At 36.4% G+C, this 27,673-nt stretch overlaps 1 protein-coding gene across 1 annotated transcript; it reads left to right on the top strand.

Annotated features, from left to right (window-relative positions):
• Nucleotides 1-5,783: 5,783 nt before the first annotated feature.
• LOC306858105 (uncharacterized protein) lies at nucleotides 5,784-27,390 on the top strand (the record flags this gene model as incomplete). Its single annotated transcript, XM_079398502.1, has 23 exons — nucleotides 5,784-5,868; nucleotides 5,987-6,059; nucleotides 6,210-6,236; nucleotides 6,373-6,543; nucleotides 7,438-7,589; nucleotides 7,921-8,022; nucleotides 8,121-8,193; nucleotides 8,509-8,675; nucleotides 8,992-9,208; nucleotides 10,668-10,838; nucleotides 11,078-11,128; nucleotides 12,052-12,203; nucleotides 12,379-12,480; nucleotides 13,813-13,974; nucleotides 22,751-22,817; nucleotides 23,911-23,937; nucleotides 24,066-24,236; nucleotides 24,324-24,475; nucleotides 24,549-24,620; nucleotides 24,691-24,763; nucleotides 24,846-25,009; nucleotides 25,410-25,563; nucleotides 27,344-27,390. Exons 1-23 carry the CDS (start codon nucleotides 5,815-5,817, stop codon nucleotides 27,388-27,390), a joined length of 2,601 nt encoding a protein of 866 aa, XP_079254628.1. The 5' UTR covers nucleotides 5,784-5,814.
• Nucleotides 27,391-27,673: the final 283 nt, after the last annotated feature.

Genomic DNA, 27,673 nt, shown 5'->3' with positions numbered 1-27,673 from the left:
GAGCCTACTGGTGCGAGAGCGTAGGCACCTGTAACGCCTGCCGGATGGAAGGAGGGTGAAAAGTCCATGGTTAGGGTGAGAGGCATCCTTGATGATGTTTCTTGCCCTGCCCAGACAGCGCTTATAATAAATGTTCTCAATGGATAGAGGACTTGATAGAGGACTTGAATTTTAGCGGAAAGAAACATGATCTTTAATGTATTAATGGTGATTTTATTTATTACAAACATGCAGCTTGTGGGTGTTTTTTATCAGCTGTTTGGATTTTCATTCTGACGGCACCCATTCACTGCAGAGGATCCACTGTTGAACAAGTGATGGAATTCTAAATCTGTTCCAATGAATAAATTAATCTAAAGCGATAACTCATCAACATCTTGGGTGTCCTGAAGGTGAGCAATTTTTTTTTCAGTTAATTTTCTTGACAGACATGTTTTTCACACGCTGGTTATTTACCAAGGGTGCCAATATAGGAGGACGCTGCATGTTTAATCGAGACCAGTTGAATAAGCAACGGTTTAATGACAGGTTACAAACCCACAAACGTATTTATGTGTCACTCAAAACCTGCGATCCGCTGTGCAAAACAATGACCATGAAACCACATGACCTTATTCCTTTTGTATGCCCATTTGCACACGAAATGAAAAGAATGAGAGAGGAAACAAAGAGAAAAATAAAAAAAAAGTCCATGCAAAGCTGAGTTTGATGCCATCTTACATAACTTCATCTTACAAAACCGTTTGTTGATTTAAAGCGCTGTGGCTGTGATGAAAATAGCTAGAGCAGCTGAAATGAATAAATAATTAAAAAACTAAGCTTTTTGACAACAGAGTAACAGAGACTTAATGATTAACTACAAATGTTTAAAAATAAATGACAGCTCATGCAAATTTGGTGTAAATGTCATTAATATAATCAGTATTATTTAAATATCTTCCATTCTTCAAACTTCTTGCTTTAATAAAATATAAATGGGTAACCCTTTATTTTGAGGGTCCATTTTGAACATTCAGTTGACAATTAGAAACGTTGCACATCAAGGTCAACTCTCTCATTAGAGTTTTAGAAGACTATCTGCTAACTCTTTATTGTCAGTCTCCCAAGACATTCTAGTAACTATAAGTAACTTTGCAAGTACATGTCATCTTAATCTAACCCTAACCCTACCACTATATTAATACTTTACCAACACACTAGTGAGAGTTTGTAGATCTAGTCAACAGAATGCATTATAGGGACCATCAATATAACGTGAAACCTATAAATGTAACATGACCCCATGACGAACCTTGCTCAGGGGATTCTACACAAGCAACCCTTATAATGTCGGCACAGCTCATTAAAAGCCACAGCCCTACAAATATGCACAGAATCGTGTGACATGAGAGAGCTGGTGCATCATGCGAGACTGGGAGGAATTATTTTTTTATTTGGTTTTAGTTTTGCCTATGCAGTGCTTTCGTTTTATAACCATTTGTTTGGTATTTTGAAGCGTGCATGCGCATTGTTTCCAGGTGTGTCTTGTTTTGTTAGGTAACTTTGTTAAAGAACAGGGTTTTTCATTCCTGTTCTTCCAGGGACACGTTGCTATTACCTCAATCAACAAATTAATGTCTGTAAATTTACTTAATTTACAGCCAGATGCCCAAATTTGAAGTAAAATTTCTTCAATGTTGCATTAAATCAAAGATTATAGAATACAAAAAGAGACTTTGATTTAAGTAACAGTATATTTACACTTATTACGAAGTACCTATATTTCAAATAAATGCTGTTCTTTAACTGAGAACCATTATATCAATAATAAAACCATTATTAATAATTGATCACAAATATTAACTGATAATAATTAAGCAGCATTAGAATGATTTCTGAAGGGACACTGAAGACTGGAGTAATCCAGAAAACCACTATTTTAAGTGTAATAATATTTTATAATATTATTGTTTTACTTTATTTTTGGTCAAATAAATTCAATCTTCTTTCAAATAAATAAAAAGCCTTAATTGTTTAACTTTTAAACACCAGTGTGTATATAAAACAGGCTAATGCATGTGAATTAATACACAAATTATGGTTTTATTAGGCCTATAATATAAATCACTTTCCTATTTACAATGTTCTTGAGTAAGACTGAGAATGATTTTTAAACATTTTCTTAGACACTTGAAATCACGGAAGAATACAGATAATTAACTCTTTAAAAAAAAAAAAGATAAATTATATAAAGGAAAATGTCTTAAAATATCTTCTGAAGGACGACTGTGAGGACCAAAGTGAAGGATTTAATTGAAGAAAACAGTGCACCTTCATGAAAGCAGTTGCATTTCATACAAAATATAAACCCAAACTTCAGTATCAGTCATAATCGGTCACAAAATAAAAAAAAAAGAGCGGATAGCAGTCGGTGCGTATATTCCACACAAACCAATCATTTTTGTCCTAGGAATACCTGAAGATTGAAATGCACCTATAGGAACAAAATATACTTTTATTATAATAAAAGAATAAAATGAATTCTATTCAAAAATCACATTAAATTGAGTAAAAAAGTATTTATATCACATAGCGTGTAAAATGCTGTCACTACTCACTGCAAGTAGCCTATTGTTTAAGGGAAGCATCTATTTGGTCTCCCTTGAGTTTGATGTGATTGTGAGGAGGTCATTTATTGTGCATATACAGTAAATCTTGAAGCAATTACTCATTGGGCTAAAGATCCCTTTTTATGCCATTTCAAATTTGCCATCTTTGCACATGGACATAGGGAAAAATAAAAATCCAAACCAAACTGTCAGCAGATAGACACAGGACACAGAGGTAAGTGCAATACAATCAACATGTTTATTGAATAGTAGAAGATGGGAATGAAATGAGCAGAATGTCCAGGTAAGTAGGCGGGGAATGGGAATGTCTCTAGGGGCTTATTTGAGTGTGAATGTCCTTTTCCAGAGGATCCGGCTGTAACAGTGGAGCATGGAGATGGTGGAGAACAGGGATAGGAGCAACTGGTAGGTAGACAAAAGGTAAGTGGGTCAGGTTAGTTAACATAGAAAGTTTGAGACCAGACGGAGAGTGAACGGGAGAAGTGCAGGGATATAGTGCTGCTGTTTAGTGCTGACAGGCGGCGGTGATCAGAAATCAGGGGATTGGGATCTGGTGCATGTCATTGGTGGAGACTGCGGTGACTCTGACAAACACCACAAACCCTATTTTGAGCTGAGATGTGAAAGGCAACAGACAAGGAAAATATAAGTCCAATTCACATTTAAAATATCTGTATAGCATTATGGAATTTATTTGTAGCTTGAAATAAATAAATAGTCAGAATACACATACATTTCAATGGTTGTCAGTGATGCTTTTAGAATCAAATGGTGGGAGTCACAGCATCTTCCAGCAGAGCTCATGGAATCATGCTATCAAGACAATCCTTATGGTAACAATAAAATGCATCTAATTTCAGGTCAAAGTCAGGGAAGAGGAGGCGATGCAGCAGCAAGGGCGTAGGTTTGCTTTCGACATTGGTGGGGACATAAACCCAAACTCATGCTCTTATATCAGTGTTTTTTATTTTGTGCTGGATATTTCAGCTAACAGTTTGATTTGTACCTTCAGTTGAACAACATTAAAGTTAAAGACTGTCCGCGGCGACTCGGGATGCTGTTCCAAATCCTGCTGCACCACACTTACTTACTGCTGCCACTTACATAGTTTACCAAAACAACAAAATCACATTATATTTGTCCCAAATTATTGTTGATGTTCATGACTTTATCCTAGGCTGAAAGATGTGTATCTTTCCGCACAACGTTTGTCTTTCTGTCCGTATGCTTTATAGAGGGAGCTAATAATAGGCATAGATCAAACAAACACCACGTCAAACTCATCGATGCAACTTTGTTCATTCCTGAATGTGGGCTTTTATATGAACTGTTTTGGACTGCTGTCTTGAATTGGGTACAATAATACCTGTGAGGTGTGCTTCTCGTCCGGTGTGTAGGCCAATATTCCACGCATGTATTAAATGCGCGTCCTTGAGAGTATTTAACTTGTTAGGTAATATCAATGATTTGACGTTTAAGATGCGTCTGAAATGACATATATTTAATTATTTGATCAAAATTATTGCTTGGGACAGTTTGCTAGTGGCTGGATATTGGTAGGGACACGCCAGCCTAATTCTACACCCCTGCAGACAGCTTAAGATGGAAATCTTTAAATAGTTTTCAGTCGTCAGACAAATCTGATAATAAGTCAAAAGACTGAAAGAGATCAAACTGATAGATTCAGAGAGGTATGCAGCTGAAATCATGTATTATATAATACATATGGAAAGAAACTTTTATCTCCTCTTCATCCTGTCATTTTCTGTTCTGTGACTTTATGACTAAAACGGGCAAAATTACAGAAATGCATTCGAATTTGGTTGAAGAGTTTATTCTATTTTTATTTTAAGGAACCTTTTAAAACGACCCAAGCATTAATAAAATGTTCACTGGAATTTATTTATGCCTTTGTGGTTTGTTGACTGGAGAAAAAAAAATTAGAATACACAGCTACTTTTTAATGGCTGTCAATAGTCTGTCTTAGAATCAGATAGTGCCTTAATGCATGTGCAAGCAGACGCATGATGACATGGGTGAGCCTGAGATTATGGTATTTCTGGTTTCATGATTAATTCCAGAAGATTAAATTCTATTCAGGCTAATACTGGGATGTTCCATGAAACTAAAGCATATTAACGTGCATCTAATTTAGCTGAGGTGGGACACATGCTTGTGCCTATCCTTAAAAGCAGCAACTTACTGTTAAAGGAATTCTTTCTTATGTAATAGCTATACTATTCTATTTTTATATCTGATGTATCTCATACAAAAGCCATAAGTGGTCATCATAGATGAATATAGAATCTTATAGAACATAGCAACTTTATTATTTTTTTTATTTTTATTTTTTTTACAGAATGGTAGCGAATTCGTATGAATTTGTGTTTTCATACTATATATATACATATCATCACATCAAAATAATGATGTTTTCTAATTGCAATCGGGTTGAATATTCACTTCTTTGATGGTCCAAAAAAAAAGAGAAATAAAAATCAAGTGGGATAGCTTATAAATCAACTGATGTCATTCATCTGAACATGCGTGATATTGTAAATGCCCTTTACAATAACCTCAACAGAAGAACAAGGATGATTGACAGTAACAATACAGGCTAATGGTTTCTGTTTATATTATTCGGCCTTTGCATGCTACGGTAGAATGGTTATGTTTGGAATGACATAATCAAACGATGATACGATTTTCATAACGAGTTAAATTTAGAATTCTGTCTAATTAATCACTAAATGGCTGGTTCTTGGGTTTAATGTTGTTTTTAAGAAACTCCAGAACAGTTTACCTTGCTTTTTACATAACCAAATTAACAGACACTGGTGCTATTTATAACCGTTTATTTGAATTATTATTTTTTTAAACATTTCAAAGTCGACAGCTAACAAAGAAAGTACTTTGACTCATTTTAAAGGCTGGTAAGCGAAAGCGCGTGGTAGTGAACTTCGTTTTCACCCTTCATCACGAGAGCGTTGGAAAGCATGACCGGTGATGCTGAGATGTAAAAACTATAAGATAAGATTAATTTAAAGTGACTAATAGGAATTCGTAAGACATCTCCGAAGATAACCGACGCCTAGCAATGTGACATGTGAGCTTTAGATAGGAATGCAGTTTTTCCGTCAGCAGATGAACAGATGAAAGTGACCCACCCACTACAGGTGAGCTGTGAAGAGTACTAAAGGCGGGAATGAAGCCAACTCATCATATTACTGCATACGGACAGGTGAATCAAGTCAGAGAGGTAAGACCAGAGTTAGTCTACATTATCTAATTGATTTTATTTCTCATTTAAAATTACAATCCAATTGAATTCTGTTAACAGCATTGTTTCAGTTTTTAATGTGTTTCTTTTGATGCAGATGATTGTGTTGCTGGTACCTTGCCTCGCTGCTCTTCTGTGTCCCACCGTCTACAGTGCGGACGCGTCAGTGGGTGAGTGTAACTGAAGTTCAGCTTCGTTAACTGAATATATAATTTTATTTTGTATGACTCTCTTAAAGTAGGCACTAAAGGCTCTTGAAAAGCTTTGATAGGAAGTTGCATTGGTTATATTTATTAATGTTGTAATTTCACCCTAAACAGAATGGTGCTATCACAAGCCAGCATGCAGTAAGTTTGATTTATTCTTTATTTTTTGCATCCTAAAATATTCCAAATTGACATAAAACTTAATATAAATTTATTATAAATGTTAAATATTGATATGCTTGTTCTTAAATGATTTTGGACTCCTGATTTGTAATAGATTTTACCACCTGGTCCAAGATTGCTCCACAATATTGCAATGGATCCAAGCAATCTCCCATTAATATCGTGACTGCAAGTGTTCAGGGAAATCCTAACCTGACCTCCTTTAACTTCACTGGTTTTGATGACAACTCCACCTTCATGTCAATCGTAAACTCTGGCGACTCCGGTAAGGGTCACTGCACACTGAGAACCTTAATTTGCTGATATTACAATGTGCACATTTTTCAGAATAACCTGGACATTCCTAGGATTTGTTCATCTTTCATCCTGCTAAAATTATTCCGCAATCACTTATTCAGTGACTTCCAAATAAGGAATACCAACAAACAAAACCAATCCTTAGGCGGTAACATGAGAAGCATCACATTAAAAAGGTTGCACAGAGTAGTATAAAACTGCAAGATAAAAGTTATTTGATGCCTCTTTGTGTTCCATGAGACTCACTGACTACTACATTTTGGTAATTTACCCCCAGTTTCACAGACAAGGTTTAAGCCTAGACTAAAATGTAAGTCTGAGCTGTTTCAACTGAAATAAACTTGCACTGACTGATCTTAAAATATATCAGTGCCTTTGTTTTGTCTCAAAATGTACACCAGTAATGTTTTTTTCTAAGGCATGTTTATAAAAATGACTTAAATGTCCTAATTGGACTATGGCCTAATCCTGGTTTAGTCTAAGCCCTGTCTGTGAAACCGGGCCTTAGTCTGCCAAAAGTAAGTAGAGGTACAGGTGTAGAGTGCAGATCAATCATCGGTGATGTTCAATCCCGGACCTAGCTGAGTTAGGGCTGCTCTGTGCCTGCTTAAAATTCAATGTAAAGATTGGATTGGATTGGATTCAATTTATTGTCATTGCACATGTAGATACAAGGCAACGTAAAGATGCAGTGTTGCATAAGAGCCAGATTAAATTTAAGCCTGCTCTAACCCAACTCTGCACCCAGTATTAATGCTACTTCTGAGCAGCATTAAACAGTCGATGTAAAGAGACAGAGAAAGCGCTTCTGTGCAAACTTTGCAGTGTAAATTTGGTGTAATATATCCAATTGTCTTCACAGTGGTGGTCAACCTGGATGATGAGATAATTAAAGTGCAAGGAGGTGCTCTTCCAGGTGTATACAACTCCAAACAATTCCATCTCCACTGGGGTAACGGCAGCTCCTCGCCTGGCTCCGAACACACCGTGGATGGCAAACAATACCCAATGGAGGTATGATTGATTGAATTTTCTCTGAAAATGCACTGCATTAATTCAAATGTTTCCCCTCAAAGCAGCCTGAGTATGAGTAAACGCTTTAAAAAAGGCTCCAAAAGGGGGTTTTCACAGTGATGCAATAGAATAACTATTTTTGATTCAATGAAGAACCTGAATAGTTTTTAAAATAAACTTTTAAAACTGATGAAACTGCTCTAGTGGCGCAGATGGTAATACGTGTGTAGTACTTGTTTTAATTTACACTTAGTGCAAATAGCCACTGCCAAACCTATTTTTAAGGGTTTATGTGATCATTCATTGTGTGGGTTCTTATGTTGTCTCATAGCTGCACATTGTAAGTGTCCATTCAAAATACAACGGGAATGTGTCAGCTGCTCTTGCTGCCAAAGACAGCACAGCATTGGCTGTTCTTGGTTTCTTCATTGAGGTGAGCATGACATTTATTATATCCGGAGGAAAACACAAACATAAATGGCTTGGTTGTGTGCACATGCATTATGCTTTATTTTTTTATTTAACCAACAGGGAACCAGTGATGCTAACAAAACAAAAAGCTGGGATATTTTAACATCCTATTTGAAAAACATCTCCAATTCAGGTAAACAAATAGCTTGTAAGCGTCTTGAGTCAGCAGTTTTGTGAGCAATTGCTTAAATGGATAGTTCACCCCAAAATCAACTTTTTGTCGTTTCTTAATTTTGTCCATACAGTGGAAGTCAGTGGGGTCCAAAACAACACTGGTCCACACTGACTTTCATTTATATGGAGTTTTTAATTTGAGTGAACCTTTTAATATTGGCATATTTGGTTAATCTCTCTAGTCTGCACCAATATGATTTAACAACAAATCAGCGCAAAACTGAGAACAGCCAAGTAGTTTCATTGCACCTTTTTGACTTTTTTATATATTTAGGTGATCAAACCTCGGACATCATGAATCAAATCACACTGAACAGTCTGATTGAAGGTGTGGACCTGACTAAATATTACCGCTACCAAGGCTCTCTGACTACACCCAGCTGTAATGAAGCTGTGATCTGGACTGTGTTTAAAGAGCCTGTCAAAGTCAACCATGATTTTGTAAGTAAAGGCAACTATTTGGTACATTCATAAAAACCCCAATCATCTGTTACACTGAAAACATGATTCATTGGATTTACTAAAATTTTTTTTTAAGGTAAGTGGTTGCAATCAATTTATTTTAGCTACATTTAGAAACAAATTTAGTCGACTAACTTTCAACTTTTTTTTTTATTTATTTTTTAAATGTAGCTAAAAAAAATTGTTTGCAACCACATACCTTAAAAACAAAAAAAAAGTATATTTTTTTTTTCAGTGCACTGGATGACAACTACATATTCTGAGTTAAAATTGTTTACATTATTCCTCCAAACAGATCAAACGCTTCAGCACAACTGTCTTTTTTAAAGACGCAAACGCTTCAGTTCTGAACACCAACAACTTCAGAGGAGTTCAGCCCTTGAATGGCAGAGTTGTGATGTCACAGATGGGACAAATAGCAACAACTGTCACAGCTTCAACATCAACAACTACAACAACTTCATCAGCCGCCACATCCACTTTATCTTTTATCACAGTTCTTCTCTTGTCCAGTTTGTGTTGGCTGTAGAAATATGCTTTGTGCACATATGAGCTGATTTAATTTATTGCAATTGCAAATGATGTGTGCTTTAATTGATTGCACTTGATTGTGATTGATGATTTCTGTATATATTGATTTTATCACTTGTGAGTCTTGTTACATGGAAAAAAGATGCAAGTTAGGAGTTGATGACACGTAGCTGTTCCTTTTTCTACCAATTGTATATCTAGTCCTACCAAGAGTATTTTTAAACGCACAATTTGCTATCTTTGAGTATAATATAAGTCCTTAGGATATCAATTATTAACATTATTTTTTATCCCAAAGTCTTGGCTAAAATGCTTAAAATCATACAGACTGCTGATGCTTTATTTGAAGCTTGTGATCTGTAATTATTCCACATTTGATGATTCAGTAGTATTTAAGATGATTTATGTTTTAAATGTTAAAACATGATGATTTATGCTCAAATCTATTAAAACTGACATAATACATTTTTGCTGTTAATAACAAAATGTCTCCAATTGATTTCTGTTTATGTACCATATGAGGGTCCAAAGACCAATCAAGATGTTTGTGTGTGTATACGTCATTGGACCCATATATGAGTGTATATATGTACACACACACACACATAAGTAATCAAGGCTACATTTAAAAAATACAGTAAAAACAGTAATATTGTGAAATATTATTACAATTTATAGTAACTGACTATTGTTTATTCAAATATATTTTGAAATGTAATTTATTCCTGTTATGCCGAACTGAATATTTAGCATCACTCCAGTCTTCAGTGTCACACGATTCTTCAGAAATCATTCTACTATGACGATTTGCTGTTCACTGTAAAAAATTTTAATTATTATTTAGTAACTAGTTCCACAGAAATTTTATGTTCAGTCAATTTCTGACTTAAAAGTGTTATCTGAATTGTTATTTTTTAGTTGGCTCAACCTTTAGGGAGCTAGTTTTATAGTCCATTCAACTAAATTGTTTTAATTGGTCAAACATTTAGAAAACTACAGCAAGTTATGTCAATTAAAATGTATATGTTATGTTTTATATGTTGTTCTCTGTGTGTGTGTTTCACCAAGTTGATGGTTTGGATTAACCCTTTAATTGCCGTATCCCTTAAAACCAAACTGCTAGAGAGTTACTGTAATGTGTGTGCTCGCTGGGCACCGTTTTCCTGATGCCACGAGGGGTGGCGGTTGCGCTGATGGCTTGGGCCCGTCATCGCTGCTTGCAGCTTTAATTAATGTTGTAATTTCACCCTAAACAGAATGGTGCTATCACAAGTCAGCATGCAGTAAGTGTGATTTATCCTTTTTTTTTTTTTTGGCATCCTAAAATATTCCACATAGACATAAGACTATAACTGTTATTATACAGTTTTAGATTTCAATATACTTGTTCTATAGTGATTTTTATTAATACTTTTTTTTTTGACTCCTGATTTGTAATAGATTTTACCACATGGCCCAAGATTGCTCCACAATATTGCAATGGATCCAAGCAATCTCCCATTAATATCGTGACTGCAAGTGTTCAGGGAAATCCTAACCTGACCTCCTTTAACTTCACTGGTTTTGATGACAACTCCACCTTCATGTCAATCGTAAACTCTGGCGACTCCGGTAAGGGTCACTGCACACTGGGAACCTTAATTTCTTGATATTACTTGCATTTATTTCAATACACATTTTACAGAATCGATCTCTGTATGACATTAAAGGGTTAATTCACCCAAAAATGAAAATTCTGCCATTAAGTACTCACCCTCATGCCGTTCCAAACCCGTAAAGACCTTTGTTCATCTTCAGGAACACAAATTAAGATATTTTTGATGAAATCTGAGAGCACTCTCATCCTCCAGACCGTAAGGATGATATCACGATTGAGGCACAGGAACGTAGTAAGGACATCGGTAAAATAGTCCATGTGACATCAGGGGTTCAACTGTAATTTTACGAAGCTACGAGAATACTTTTTGTGCACAAAGAAAACAATAATAACATAATTTATTCAACAATTCTTCTCCCTGAGTTGCCGTCTTCCGCCATTTTGGAGAGTACGTTATCATCGTAATCAGCGTTGTTATGATCAGCAGAAAGCACACACATGCTGAACGCAAATAACGTTGATTACATTCTGGGATATTTTCTCTCCAAAATGGCACATATGGTCACCTTATTATTCAGTCACTTCAAAATGAGGATACTAACAAAACATTCTTAGGAAACTGTAACATGAGAAGCATCACATTAAAAAGGTTGCACAGAGAAGTACAAAAGTGCGAGCCAGCAAATAGATGTAGGCGATCTACTGTTCGACAACAGCAGGATAAAAGTTATTTGATGCCTCTTTGTGTTCCATGAGACTCGCTGACTACACAATGGAAACTCGTGTGGTTTCACAAGTGGTTTCATGTGTACTTTGATATTTCTTGAGATGACGCCGTGTTTATGGAAGAACGATGAAAACATTTTTTGGATAGGGAAAGCTCTGGCTCCGTGTGGATGTGGCCTTAGACTGGCAACAGTAGAGCGCAGATCAATCATCTTTGATGCTCAGTATATCGTGGACATTGTATCTCAAGGCATGTTTAAACAGCCGAGTTAGGGCTGCTCTGTGCCTGCTAAAAATTCAATGTGAAGATGCAATATTGCATAAAAGCCAGACTAAATTAAGCCTGCTAACCCACCTCCTCTATTAAAGTATACCGTTGTAATTGCAGAGCAAATGCTACTTCTGAGCAGCAATAAACAGTCGATGCAAAGAGGCTGAGAAAGTGCTTCTTTGACTGCTTTGCAGTGTAAGTTTAGCGTAATATGTCGATTGTCTTCACAGTGGTGGTCAACCTGGATGATGAGAAAATTAAAGTGCAAGGAGGTGCTCTTCCGGGTGTATACAACACCAAACAATTCCATCTCCACTGGGGTAACGGCAGCTCCTCGCCTGGCTCTGAACACACCGTGGATGGCAAACAATACCCAATGGAGGTATGATTCAATTTTGAAAATGGACTGCATTGTTTCAAATGTTTCCCCTCAAAGCAGCCTGAGTATGAATAAACTCTTTTAAAAAGGGGGTTTTCACTGTGATGCAATGGAAGAACCTTTATTTTTAAGGGTTTATGTGATCATTCATTGTGTGGGTTCTTATATCGTCTCATAGCTGCACATTGTAAGTGTCCATTCAAAATACAACGGGAATGTGTCAGCTGCTCTTGCTGCCAAAGACAGCACAGCATTGGCTGTTCTTGGTTTCTTCATTGAGGTGAGCATGACATTTATTATATCCGGAGGAAAACACAAACATAAATGGCTTGGTTGTGTGCACATGGGCATGTATTCTGTTTTTTTTTTTAACCAACAGGGAAACAATGAAGCAAACAAAACAAAAAGCTGGGATATCCTAACATCCTGTTTGACAAAAATACACTGTAAAAAAAATAATCGTAAAAAAAACGGTCAAATGACTGGCAGCTACGGCTGCCAAACAAAAACCGTAAAATAAATGAAAAATATCTTAATTCCAATAAAGTGCAAAAACTATCATTTTACAGATCTTTTCATTAAAAGTTTTAGAAAAAAACCCTGTTATTTTACAGGTTTTTCCTTGTTTGAATTAAGATATTTTACCTTAATTTTACGGTTTTTGTTTTGGCAGCCGTAGCTGCCAGTCATTTGACCGTTTTTTTACGATTATTTTTTTACAGCGTAAAACTGTTATTTTATGGATTTTTCCTAGATTATAATGATCAAACACCTTCAATAAAGTGACAGCACTAAAAGTTCTACAGAGAAACACTGTTATTTTACAGGTTTTTCCTTGTTTGAATTAAGATATTTTACCTTAATTTTACGGTTTTTGTTTGGCAGCCGTAGCTGCCAGTCATTTGACCGTTTTTTTACGATTATTTTTTTACAGTGTACGCAATTCAGGTAAATAAATAGTTTAAGAATCTTAAATTGACAGTTTTGTGAGGGATAGTTCACCGTAAAAAAATCTACTTCTTGTGATCATTTATTCACCCTTGCGTCATTCCAAAGACATTTTGAAGAATGTTTCAACTGTTTTTGTCCATACAGTAAAAGTCAGTGGGGTTCAAAACAACACTGGACTACACTGGCTTTCACTGTGTGAGCAAAAGCAAAGATGGAACAATGAGTTTTTCATTTTGGGGTGAACCTTTAAACGCTGGTATGTTTGGTTAATCTCTCTTCACCAGTATGACTTAACAACAAATTGGCACAAAACTTAAGACAGCCAAGTAGTTTCATTACACCCTCTGTATATTTTGTATATTTAGGTAGTCAAACCTCGGACATCATGAATCAAATCACACTGAACAGTCTGATTGAAGGTGTGGACAGGACTAAATATTACCGCTACCAAGGCTCTCTGACTACACCCAGCTGCAATGAAGCTGTGATTAAATTTGGACTGTGTTTAAAGAGCCCGTCAAAGTCAGCCACGACTTTGTAAATAACGGCAACCCTGTGGTACAGTAATTCATACAAATTCCAATCATCTGTTACTGGATGACAACTTCTACATATTCTGAGTTTTAAAAAGTCACTCTATTTACTTTATTCCTCCAAACAGATCAAACGCTTCACCACAACTGTCCTTTTCAACGACACAAGGGCTTCAGTTCTAAACACCAACAGCTTCAGAGGAGTTCAGCCCCCGAATGGCAGAGTCGTGACATCACAGGTCACAGTGGCATCTGCAGCACCTTCATCATCCACTTTATCTGTTATCACAGTACTTCTCTTGTCCGGTTTGTATTGGCTGTAAAAATGCTTTGCACACACATTTTATGAGCTGATTTCATTTATTGCTCTTGTGAATTATGTGCACTTTGTTGATGGCACTTGATCATGGTGGTTTCTATGTTGATTTTGTCATTAGTGAATCTTCTTACATAAGGTAGGAGTTAATGACGTGAAGCTTTTCCTGTATTTACCAGTTGTATTTCTATTTGTACCAAATGTATTTTTGACGCACATTTTATCATCTGTGAGCATAACATGAGTTCTTAGGATATCAATTATTATATATATTCAAACTCTTAGTTTAAAACAGCTGAAATCGTAAAGACTCCATATATTTTATATGAACCTTCTGTTATCTGCAATTTTACTCAACAGTAGGTGATTCTGTAGTATTTAAGGGATGACAGCTATTAAAACTGAAATAATAAATGTTTGTTGTTTAATAACAAAATGTTGAGTTCTGTTTATGCTTAACCATATATAAATGTGGCGACATTTAAATACAATTACAGCAAACACAGTAATATTGTGAAATATGTTTTCTATTTGAATATATTTTAAAATGTAATTCCTGTTTTCAACATCATTACTCCAGTCTTCAGTGTCACATGATCCTTCAGAAATCATTCCAATATGTGGATTTGCTGCTCAAAAACATTATTATCAATGTTGAAAACAGTTTTAGCCACTTAATATAGTATACGAATCATCAAAAATTCATGCAATTGACATAAATTGCTTTTGGAACTAGTGTTTCCGCGTGTCTTCTGGGGGTGGAGACCTGCTACACCTGCTTCACCTAATCCAAACTGGCCCTAATTAGCTTAAAGGGTAACTCCTGTTACTATTTGTTTTCGGTGGTCACCTTAAGCTTGTTTGTTCTTTTAAAGCTTTTTAGTGTAAAGCTTTTGGAGTAATTGTTTAGAGGGTTTTACAGGTCAAACTGTATTTTGGCTTGGCTTTGGCTACTAATCAGAAGAGAAGACTATTACTATAAATTATAGTCGAATAGGAGATTTTTGAGTGTTTAACACACCCATGCATTTTCTTTTCCCCCTCCAAGATGAATGCTTGCTTCCTGCTTTGTAGCTTTTCTGTTGCCTGTGCACGGCGCACTGATATATGTGGGTAAAATATGATCGTTTGACTTCCCCAAACTAATGTCATTGAGTTGTTACCTTAGTGTGTCAATCTTGCTGTATTTTAGGCTTTTCGCAGCTTGGTGTTATCACATGCCATCGTGTAGTAAATCTTTCTTTTCTACTTCATAATTCCTTTCATGGCCCTGAAAAAACAAGTCTCAAATATCACAAAGTTAGTGAGCTTTGCTTTTAAGTGCTTTCTGCATCTCGGGTGATGTTGTTTGGCCCATAATTGCAGAAAAAGACACTAATGGCACTCAACAGTCTCCAATAGACATCATAACCACCAATGCCCAGGCTAATACTAATCTGACCTCTTTCACCTTCACTATGATAACAACACAACATTGACTCAGATTTAAAAACACTGGCACGACAAGTGAGTTAATGTAGCTCTTTGTGTTATCATATGTGCGTTTACACAAGACAAGACTCTGCATGTTTCATGTCTGGTTTTGTTAGCTTTTTGCAGCTGCATCTTCTTCATGGAGTTATCTCTTCTAATAGTGTTTTCTAGCATAGTTTGACTTTAATCTTCAGTTAAAGTTGCACTAGATCACAAGAAAATGCATGTGGAAGGAGGTGATTTGCCAGGCTTGTTTGCCAGTACACGGTTTCATCTTCACTGGGGTAATGCTTGGATCTGAACACACTGTGGATGGAAAACAATACCCTATGGAGGTATGATATTTGCACAGACTAGTACAAATGTAGTGCTTTATTGTTACTGACTTGTCCTGTCTGTGTAGTGAATGAGGTCGTACACAATGGTTCAACTATATTGGCTGCTATTGAGGTATGTTTGCAACACTTTTTAAGTAAAGGTTTTAAAAGGGTATTTGGAGTGCCAAAAAATAATCTTTTAGTGAATAACAATGCTTTTATTAGAACACTTTCCATTTCTAAAAAGCCTTTTATGCAGTGGAAAGTTTCCATGGATGTTAAAGTCATGGAGCCACTGATTCCAATAAAGGACCTCTTATTTTTCAAATGTTTTGCCAATAAATTGAGACTGAATTTTATTAGTCATAAGATTAATTTATTTTAAGTCTCAGGCCATGTCACTGTTAAATTAGAGAGCTGTAAGACCTTAACATCTTACCTGTCAGAAATCGCCAATGCAGGCAAGTTTCCGGCACCAAAAGTGGCAGTACTTGCCACATTTTGTATAACTGCATAACATTTATCTTTAGGAATTTTGCCCTGCTGTCTTTTTTTTTTTCCTCCTGAAAGACTAAAGTGGTTAAATCGAGTCATAACTTTCTAGCAGTTCCTGGTTTAAGTTACTTGCAGGTGGGAAAGATGTCAAATCTAATCCACTAAAGCAATTATTTCAATTGCCAATTCTGCCTGAAAGCAGAGATGCAACAAAATTGTAAGCCTACCCTGTATTTCAATATTGTTGCTTAAATGACTTATTACATTTAGAAAATGTTAAACACTCACCAGACTCCTACAGACTATTCAAATAGTGTTATCTTCACTGATGCTTTCAGAGAATTACTTACTCTGACAAAACTGACCACTAAATCCCTTATTTGCGTTCTTCAGGCATGTACCCAAACAACCTGATCTTCATTATTACTTTAAGAATTGCATGAGCTTGCTTTGAACAAAACTAACCAGTATTTAAGTCTCTTAATTGCTTCTGTGAGAAGAGCTGTATAAGTACAATAAAACCGACTTCTTTGCTAATGCCCTTTCTGCTTCTCAGGTGATAAAGCATCGCTGAATATATCTCTATGGATGATCTGCTTCCTGGAGTGGACCAGACCAAATATTACTGTTATCTAGGTTCTTTGACCTCACCAAACTGCAATGAAGGTGTGATTGGGCCATCTTTAAGACCCTATCAAAGTCATTTGGGATTTGGTAAGTTGAGTCAAAAGGCTGATTTTGCAGAGTCTGTAACTGCTGAAGTACATTTCTTTACTTTTAGTTTTTAAAGTAGGAATTCCAGTATCTTTAGTTTAATAGTTTCAAACCCTTTTTTAATTTCTATTAGATTGACCTGTTCAGTACAAGTGTTTACGTCAACAAGATAACCAGCTCTCGCCTAATGGTGGACACGTTAAGGGGTGTTCATCCGGTCAATAGCAAGATCGTGACGTCACAGGTGGCTGGTTCCAGAGCTACTGGTCCTGTTTCCCAAACAGCATGAAATGTGGATGCTCTAGACCTCTCTTCTGATTGTCAAACCCTGACCCTTACACCAACTTTGATTTAGAAACTGCATACTGTAGAATTCGAGTGGGAGGACTGATGATGTTATGAAATGAGTTAGTTTTTTTAAAAAAAATTGTGAGTATATATAACAGATTGTGAGAAGTAGCTTTAACAATTATACTTGTTCCAGATATTTGCCATGCAGATCTTTAATGAAAAGTGTATTTTTAATGTTATCCTGCTAGTTCATGTATGCATTAATCTTAATTGCATTCAAACTATAAGTTACTACTGTATAGACCAGGGATCCTCAAATCTGGACCATTCCTGCAGATTTTAGCTCTAACCCTAATCAAACACACCCGAGCTGCTAATCAGAGTCTTCAAGATCATTAGAAAATCACAGGTAGGTGAGTTTGATAAGGGATGGAGCTAAACTCTGCAGATTGGACCTCCAGGGGAAAGATTTGAGGAACCCTGGTATAGACCTTAAGCTCTGTAGTTACCGTTTCATGAGTATGTATAAACTAATTTTGTTGGTGGGGTGTTTTTGAAACCCATGTTTATGCAGGTTTTTTGTTTTTTTTTGGAAAGTCTAAATTTTACTCCACATTTGGCATCTTTAAGACCGTTATAAGATTTGCACTTCAAAACAAAACACAGCTTTTAGATTCACAGCTCTGGAGTGTCACTTTGGTTTAGTGTTAATATTTAAAGTATATGCACAAGGGGTTTGGTTTTCTTTGTGGTAGTGTTACTTTGTCTTTTCACCAAAGTGTAACTATTTGTTTGGTCAAAACACTTGTGCTTTGGTTCATACTTGATTCAACTAATCCATAAACATTTGATGTTTTGGCCATTATTTTAAATGTTACACAAAATAAAAAAAGGCCTACCATATTCTTAGTCAAAGTAGCAAGTGTTTTATTCATCTCAAGTTAATATCTCTTCATGCTGTGAAATAGCGTTTGAATGCTCGAGGGTTTGTGCTTTTGAACTTTAACTTCCAGTTTTCAAGTTCTGGGGCTTTTTATTTCTTTTTTTTGTGTGTGTGTGAAATTTGCAGCATTAATTTTGTGCTCAAGGTCTACTTTCAGTGTAGCAAAACAAGTTTTAAATGACTGAGCTTTTCATGCTTCCAGTAAAACTGGTATTTATAAACCGCTTCTAGAGGTGTTTTGTATCCAAGAACACTTCTTTGTACTTGAGAAACTTGAATACATTATACTTTAGTATAAATATTTGTTAAAAATCATGTTTGTTTATAAATGATAAATACTTGAAATTTTAAAGTGAAAATTGATATTGCATCTTCTATATGCATGCACGTACGTTTCTGTGAAATGTTTTCATAGACTTCTATTATTTTTATACTGACCAAACAATATTTTCTAACCCTAAACCTACCCCTTATATATAAAAAAACAGTTTGAATTGTTACACTTTCAGGTAAACGTCATTTACTTTTAAATACCCCAACCTGCCCCTGTGTGTTTGAAACCAAATACATAACCATTCACTTTCTTTGAACAATGCATTTTGGGTTGTAAAATCATGGGACAGGTTTGTGTGGAAAATATCCCAAAGAGTAAGAGTTTATTTACACTAAATACCCTGATTAGACATTTGAAACATTATGTGGTGGAAACCCAAGGACCTATTGTTTGAGGAAGAAAATATTTAACCTTTTTGGAAAAACCTACAACCAGTTTTCTGTCATTGTTGAGGTTCTGATGCGCTCCAATAAACAAAAACAGGGAACGGCAGTACAACCAAAATACAGATGGCGGAAAAGACACTGTACACAAGCTGCCATAACCACTGCAAATACTTGCTCCAGCACATATTTTCCTCCCATATTTGAAGTGTTTTTGGAAGGGTTTACACATCTTGAACCCTTCCTGAAAGTCAAACAATAACCTCTGACTCTCATGAACAGCTTTAGTTCTTGAAGGAGGATTAGGGGCGTTTAAAAAAAATAAATCTACACAGCCCTGTTAAAATGGCAGTGCTGAAATGTAATTTTTTTTTCAAATGTCATTCTATAATAAGGCATGATATTTGGAATTAACAAAGTACATTCAAACTCTTCTTGAACCCATAATTTAAGTAATGCTGATTAACTAATTAAAACTAATTAAAATTACTTTGTCATCAACAAGAGTAGACAGTCCAAGGAAAAACACTGTGGTGTGGGCACAACAATGACATTACAATAAAACAAGGCACCTGTCAATAGAAACTTACAGTAATAATAGAGAAGCTGCATGAGATAGCAATATATGAATCCTTTACATTTCTGGGCTATGGGGTAGGATGGCTAGTGAGAAGCCATTACCAAAAAAAAAATAAAAGATAAACCAAAATCATGTTATGGTCAAAACCAAACTGACATTTTGGACCATTTGTTTGGCACAAAACAACTACTCATCACTCAAACACCACAATGAAGCATGTAACTTCTGATTATCTGGGACAGTAGTCAAGATCATGGATATTGCAATAAATGTGATCATTTTTAGCACAAAACCTGCCCCCCAGTTACATCCCAGATCCAAATCCAATTGGAAAAAAAAACTAGCAGAATGAAGAGGGCTGAACATAGGAGATCACCTATATGATCAATCTGGAACTCCTTTGCAAAGAAGAGTGGGACAAATGGACAAATCAAGAAGTTGACACTTATTCAAAAATACTGGCTGCTGTATTAAGCCGACTATGTGACAATGTTAACAAAGTTATTTAAACTATTTTTTTTAATTATTTTTCCTTAAAAAAAAAACAATTTTATGATTTCGTTGGTTTTAGCATTAAGTTAAGTGTAAATAGACAACGTATTATTTTGGATTATTTTTTATATCTCAAACAGCACCCCTGTTCACAAACTTTGAACAGGGGTGTGTAGAGCCGTACGCACTGAATTAGCAGAATTTATGTTTAAGGGAAAGTGAATTTAGCAATAAACTAGCACTATTTCACACACTCATAGACAAGAGTGAGACAGGCAACCCATGCAGCCCATTTTATCCAGTCGGCTGTTTCCTCTAGTCAGCTGTCCAGGTCATTAGCAGAGAGAGCTAGGGCCCAATACCCAACAAGTGCTCCTATAGCAAGATGGTGAAAGTAACGACTTCCGTGGTTGAGACCAGAGAGTGGACTCTAGTTGCCAACTTTGCTTGTCTGGCAAGAGAAAGATTTTGTTATATTTATTTTGGTCTGCTCTACACTGTGGCAAAAAAGGTGTAGTATATTTGTGTATATAAAAATGGGATGCTCACAGAGCCTTCCCCCACCTCAACAGTTCTGATAACTCTGCTGTTATGTTATTGCTTTTATACCACCACTTCAGAAATGAGAGTTATCAGAAGGAGGCTAGAGGGAGGACGTTTTTGATCACAATGATCAGATATGTTCAAAATTGCTGCCACATCTTAGGGCCATTTAGATCTAGAACAGAGGTTTCCAATCCTACTCCTGGAGAGTTACCTTCTGTCAGACTGGTTTTGGTGTGTTTGAGTGGGTTTGGAGTGCCGGGAACTATCCAGGACCAGGGTTGGAGACCCGTGGTGTAGACAATGTTGCAGCCTTCAGAAAAAGAACAGTACCCCCAAACAAGTTTAGGTGACAAAACAGCATTGAGGGAAGCCAGGAACAACCTCACTGCTGGCGTAAGAAGAGCCAAGGTCACATACATCCGAAGGATCCAGGAACGTGTCCAGGTGTGTCCAAACTCGGTCCTGGAGGGCAACTGTCCTGCAGAATTTAGCTCCAACGTGCCTCAGCACACCTGTCTGGAAGCTTCTATTATAGCTGCATCCCAATTCAAAGGCTGCGCACTTCAAAGAATGCTTCGATTTTAGCCTTCACAGGATTTCTTAATTGCGCCACCAGGTGTTCCCGATTGCCACTCCTGTCGCATAGCAACAGTGCGTGAAGAGAGCTTCCATAGATGTTATTTGTTAAGAAAATAACTATGGAGCTTGAATTGTTAGTTTTTGTCTTTTAATTACTGAATTACACAACCCTGTTTAGTTTTATGCAGCTGAATATAAAAAGTTCACTTACAAACATGGCTGCTGTCACAGTTGCTAGGCAACAAGAACAGTCCTCCCTATAGGCTAGACCAGACCGAGTCCTTCGGATGCAACCTAGCATTAAACTCTATTGTTAGGGTGAAGTTATTATAGTTAGGGTAACAAAGGGTGAATGAATCTGTGCAGAATCTGTGTAACATTGCTAAAGTTCAAATTTTCAGACCCCTGACCTTTAACATTTGTTCTGCTAGCTATTTGAGCAAAGTAAAACACAATAATTAAACTTATAAGTGTATTCGTCGGCCACCACAGAACTATCACCTGCTATTTTCTTTGAATAAATATCCCATCGTCAGTACAGCGCTATATGAATTCTGGGATAGGGTAGGCCGCAAAGGAACCATCTGTTGTATTCTCCATTCGCCTGTGAAACGAAGGGCGCATTTGAAGTCGTTTTCGAACTGCAGTAGCCTTCGTTGCACCGCGGTGAAGGAATCGGCCTTTGAAAGCGGCCTTCGGAGGGTGCATCGTGAATTGGGGCAGTCTTCGACATACCACCGTGATGCAATTGGCCTTCAAATGCGCCCTTCAAAGGACGCAGTCTTTGAATTGGGACAGCTTATGCCTGGTAAGACCTTGATTAGCTTGTTATGGTGTGTTTAATAGGGGTTGGAGCTGAACTCTGTAGGGCAGTGGCTCTCCATGAGAGCTCTACGCAATTTTATTAATTATTTTAGTTTTATTATTTTGTATTATTTGCATATTTTGAAAATCTAACAGCACCCCAGCCAAGAAAATCACCCCAACAGCAGACCACTAAGTGCTGAAGTAAAAAGGACTCTGCAGAGGCATAACCCACACATGGCTGATGGTATCCCCAGCTGGGTGCTGAAAGAATGCTTAACACAGCTGACTGACGTCCTTACAGACATTTTTAACAGACATTACTAACACAGTCTTTGGTCCTAGCATGCTTCAAAACTGCCATAGTGCTAAATAAATCAACAATATCCTACCTTAAAGGGATAGTTTCTGGTCCTCATTGTCTTAGTATTAGAGTAGTATAGTGTTTTCATACTGTGGAAGTCAATAGGGAGTAGAAACTAGTTGATTACCCTCATTCTTCAAAATATCTTGTTTTGTGTTCAGCAGAAGGAAAACATGATTCAGGTTTGGAACAACTTCTGGGAGAGCAATGCTGGTCCGACACTCATGATTTTAGACTTGATTTTCAATCACAGATAATTTTGTGGAAATCGCAGACAAATGCCCGAAATCTGAGGCAAATCTGTGCTCGTTCACGTGAGTGACAATTGTGTAGTGTGCATTATCAAAGACGTGATCAAAGAGAAGCCCCAAAGCATTGCTGATGCCTGTGGGATATTTAGCATTCTCAATATCTTGACCTGTCTGTCACTCACAGTCCTACAGTGTGAAATGTGCTTTCGGCAACGACCTACAGCCAATGAGAGAGCATGTTACAGAGCAAGGTAAAGTTTAGGAGGTGTCACAGATCTGAAATGAAACATCAGCACACATGGCTGCTGCAAGCAATTGTTTCTCCTTATTTTTCTTTTTTTTTTTTTCTTCACTGCAAATCAGTGTACAAACAACTTGGATTGCTAACTTTTTGCAGGGTTCCGTTTTTGACTAATAAATCTATTCTGATGTGAGAACGCCTGTCTTTTGTATGATCTTACATTATTTCCGCTCAACTGCTAATGCCATGTCATACACGCATATCAAAGTCGCTTGGTTGAAGGTAACCCAATTTGGGTTGTTTAACAACCCACTGATGGGAAAATATGAACAAACCTGGGTCATTTTGGGTTATGAACTGGCCATCAAACTACCTGTTTGGGGATAGAGTTTGATTGCTGTCAACCTAAATTTTCATCAAACACCTGAACCAAATTGGCCTAATCACTTAACAAACTTTAGGTGCCACCTGTCTCAATGATCTTATTTTGATACCTGATTAATCATGTCTTTGCACATTTCAGGACTTTGAAACCTTTTGAGTATAAAGCCTTCATACACAGTGGTTTTTAAATCGGGTTTTGTAGATTTAGTACAGGAGCCAGGTGTGACTTGCAATAAAAAAATAAAATAAAAAAAAAGACAAAGTTAAGTGTAGTAGTTAAGGACTGGAAGAGTTTAAACATTTAGTTGTCCAAAATGGTAAGATAGCAGTTTGTCTTTGCACTAAAACCTGAGAAGTGAATCACAAAAATGATTTTGATCTGCTTTTTAAAGTTATATTTAAACGTTACTTTGTTCTTGGAAGGAGCTATGCATTTTTAAATCTTTTTTAATTGATATGCCAGATAATTACATAACTAGGCAGAGTATTTGCATTACTTCTGCTATTTCTTTTTTTTTTTTTTTTTTTTTTTTTTTAGATGAATGCTTTCATCACCTGCCTTGCTGCTTGTCTGTTGCATGAGGTGTGCAGTACACCAACATCTGTGTGTAAGTGTTTGTTTATCGTTTGATTGCTTTGTAATTTCTATGACTAATGTTGCATTGTGTATTATGTGACATTTCAAACGTTACTCTCCCTTTTCATGTGCTGCTTCTTAGCTTGGTGCTATCATAGCCCTTCATGTAGTAAGTATTTTTTTCCTTTTATTTCTGAACTTTCCATTTAAAGAAATAAAATACAAATAATGTATCAGAGCTTATACATGATTTGATGGTAATTACCAGGTGGGTTCTTTTTTTTTTTTGCATCTCAGGTGATGTCGTTTGGCCCATAATCGCAGAAAAATACTGTAATGGCACTGAACAGTCTCCAATAGACGTTGTAACTGCCAATGTGCAGGCTAATACTAATCTGACTGCTTTCACCTTCACTGGCTACGGTGACACTGCTACCTTAACTGAGATTAAAAACACTGGCAGGACAAGTGAGTAGCTTAATGTTTCTATTTCAGCTTTTGTGTAAATTACTGACTGGGAACAGAATCGGTTTAATGTGTTGTTTCACTCTTCAGTTAAAGTTACACTTGATCACGAGAAAATGCATGTGGAAGGAGGTGATCTGCCAGGTTTGTTTGCCAGCATGGAGTTTCATCTTAACTGGGGTAATGGCAGCACCACACCTGGATCTGAACATAGTGTGAATGGCAAACGATACCCGATGGAGGTTTGAAAATAATAGAACAAATTTAAAGCTCTTGTTTTATACTGGTCTTCTAAAAGGGTTTTGTGTGTCTCAGCTGCATATCGTGAATAAGGCTGAAAGTAATGTCAGTGATTCAGTATTCGCAGTTCTTGGTATCTTCATTGAGGTATGTCGCCTTTTCATCTCTGATGGTTGGAGAAATTGTTCAATTGACCGTTAATTGTAATCGCCCACAGGCCTCTAATGACACTGGGAAACCAGAGAGCTGGAAGACCTTAACATCTTATCTTGCAAAAATTGCGAGTGCAGGTTTGGACCCTTTCCTATAGTATTAGGAAAGAAGTGGATCTGTATGCTGGTAATGTACAAGTTCATGTTTTAATCATTTCAGGTGATAAAACGTACATCTCTGACGAGCTCACCATGGATGATCTGCTTCCTGGAGTGGACAGGACTAAGTATTACCGTTATCTTGGATCTTTGACTACACCAAACTGCGATGAAGGCGTGATTTGGACCATCTTTAAAGACCCCATTAAAGTCAGCCAAGACTTGGTAAGTCTAGACTCCAAATTTGTGTATAGGCCTAAATTCAAGTTTCTGTATTTGGGGTTGCACATAAATTGCATTACTTTTTAATAGGCTAAAACTTAAGATTGATTAAAACTGATTTTTAAGTGCACAACCTAAAATCTGATGCATCGACAATAACCAGGTTTTCGATATCATTTAAAGCGAATATTGCTTGAACTACAGCTTTTTGTAAATTCACAATTAAGACTTATGCTGATTGTAAGCCATTTGAACAACTTGATCTTGAAAAGGAGAATTGAAGTAAATAGTTCCAAGTGTTTTTTTTTTTTTTTTTTTTTTTTTTTCTCCCTCTTCCCTATCCATTGGGAGGAAAGGATCAAAGTGTCTCTTTGGTTCAGATTATTTTGATTTCTCCAAATAGATCGACCTCTTCACTACGACTGTCTACATCAACCAGACCACCAACTCTCCCCTAATGACCAACACATTCAGGCGCATTCAGCCCATCAATGGCAGGATTGTAATGTCACAGGTAGCAGGTTCCAAAACTACTGGCCTCATAAAGCCAACATCAGGTACCAAAACTACTAGTCTTATGAAGCCAACATCAACCGCAACAAACCCATCCCTGGCTCCTAGTTATCCTCTTCTGAGTGTCGTACTCTTGTACTGCATCCTACCGTTTGTAAACTGGTTCACAAAATGCTGATTAAGATGGCTTTGTGACTCAAAATATTCCCTTTAATGCTATTTAAAAAAAAAGCATCAGCAATGCAATTTCTATCTGTTTTAAACTGGTTTAATGTTAAGGTTTTTTTTCGGCTAGTTTCCTCATTCTCCGATGCATCTGTTTAATACGAAACTGCCTTCCAGGTTGTGTACTAAAGGCTTTATTTGGTTGTAGTGCTGGGTACATTTTATAGGTGTTAGCTGTTTGATTTGCACAGTTTTGAGTGACATTTGAGCTGCTTGTGGTTTTTGTAAAGAGACATTGTCAGCTTGTAATGAACTGGAATGTTTCTTTTGAATGAGTGTAGGCAACATTCTGAGGGCGGAGGACATGTCACCGATCATTCAGCTATTTGGTTTTAGAAAATAATCCATTTTCTCTCGAAAAAAGTGAAACTGTATCTAGTGCTTGTGACTTGTTTTTCTCACTCGGATTTTGCCTTTGTCACTGTAAAGGTGGGGTTGGTTTTAATGACTGCACAAGGTTTGTGTCCTTGTTTGTTTTGATTACTGAAGCATTTTGACAAGTATTCAACCGTCACTTTTTGTGTACGTGTTAAGTTTAAGAATAATAAAACAACTTATTGTATAAAATTGTCCTTGTTGATCATTTCACATCAGGTGAGGCAAATGATTCCTCTCATATTTGTATTTTAAATATGTAAAAGATGAGAACTTGCACTTCTACACTGATACCAATAAACATTGCCCTTATCAGACTACAAATTGTTGTCGATTATATAGTTGCTAATGTAATCTAGGTTAGTCATAAGAGTTCTAACTTGTCTTAAACGTACAATTAAACATGTTACCATTACACTTAAACCAGGGTTTCCCATGCTTAACGTTAAACTGCAGTGGGTTTTGGAATTTATTCAAAAAGCTAATTAAAAATTTAAACTGAAACATGACCACTAAAAATATATTTAAGTTTATTTTGTGCAAGTGTAGTGGCCTTTTTAGATTTTTCCTTGTCTAATGGTTTTGGGGAATTTTTATTTTTTTATATAAAGGTTAATTGTTTAATTTTCTGGTTAAGGACACGGTGATCCTCTGAGAAATTTTAGTGCTTAAAGTCTAGTAAAAAGTATCAAATGTCTTCCGTTTTAAAATCTCTTTTGTACTGTCAAATTTAATTATTGCAGAAGCATGTTAAATGAATGTAATAAAGACTATGCATAGAAACTGGAAAATAATGGATGCAATATTTCTGAAACTACGATTTGAATGGGTTTTACTTTGTGTAGGACAAAAACATTTAGGATGACAAAAGTGTGGGTGTTGAATAGAGCTCACTATTAAATTTCCCTCTTTTTGGCTGCAAATGGGACGGCTTGATGGGAACTTTCTTTGCCAGCTGATGTTCCCTATGCGCACTCGATCATTGCGGGTCAAATCTCAGTACAAAAGCTGGCTCCAAGAGGCATATGGTTTTACCACACTAACATGAGGGCTGTCCACAGTGATGTCTTTTGAGTGCTTTTGCATTAATACAGTATTGCAACCTGATTGTATTACACAAAATATCGACCGATATCTGTCAACAAAACCCTGAATGTGCAACTAGTAGATGGTCAATTGGGATTATATGCTAATTTATTTAACCATCTTTTGTGTGATGTAAAGGTTGCTTGGAGATGCAGTTCGTCTTCCCGCTTCCACATAAATATTAAAGCAAGTGATATTTTCATGAGATTGTTAATTTGATATCTGCTATATTAAAAGAATATAAATGATAATATTGGCCATTTTTATTCATACCACCAGATAGTCTCTTAAATCCATTCACTGATCATTTCTGTGTTAATATTTTTACATTGTTAAATATTAATTTTATTTTCTACATTTCAGATATCTTTTTAGACTTAACTTTTTGTACTATCTTTTCATGCTAATAAAGTAATTAGCAAGTCAATAAATCAAAGACTCCACTGATTCATTAAAAACTGCTCACAA

Source organism: Barbus barbus, assembly GCF_936440315.1.
Source record: "Barbus barbus genome assembly, chromosome: 38".
In the NCBI taxonomy this organism is placed as follows: Eukaryota; Metazoa; Chordata; class Actinopteri; order Cypriniformes; family Cyprinidae; genus Barbus; species Barbus barbus.
This window is presented reverse-complemented; position numbering and strand designations above follow the sequence as displayed.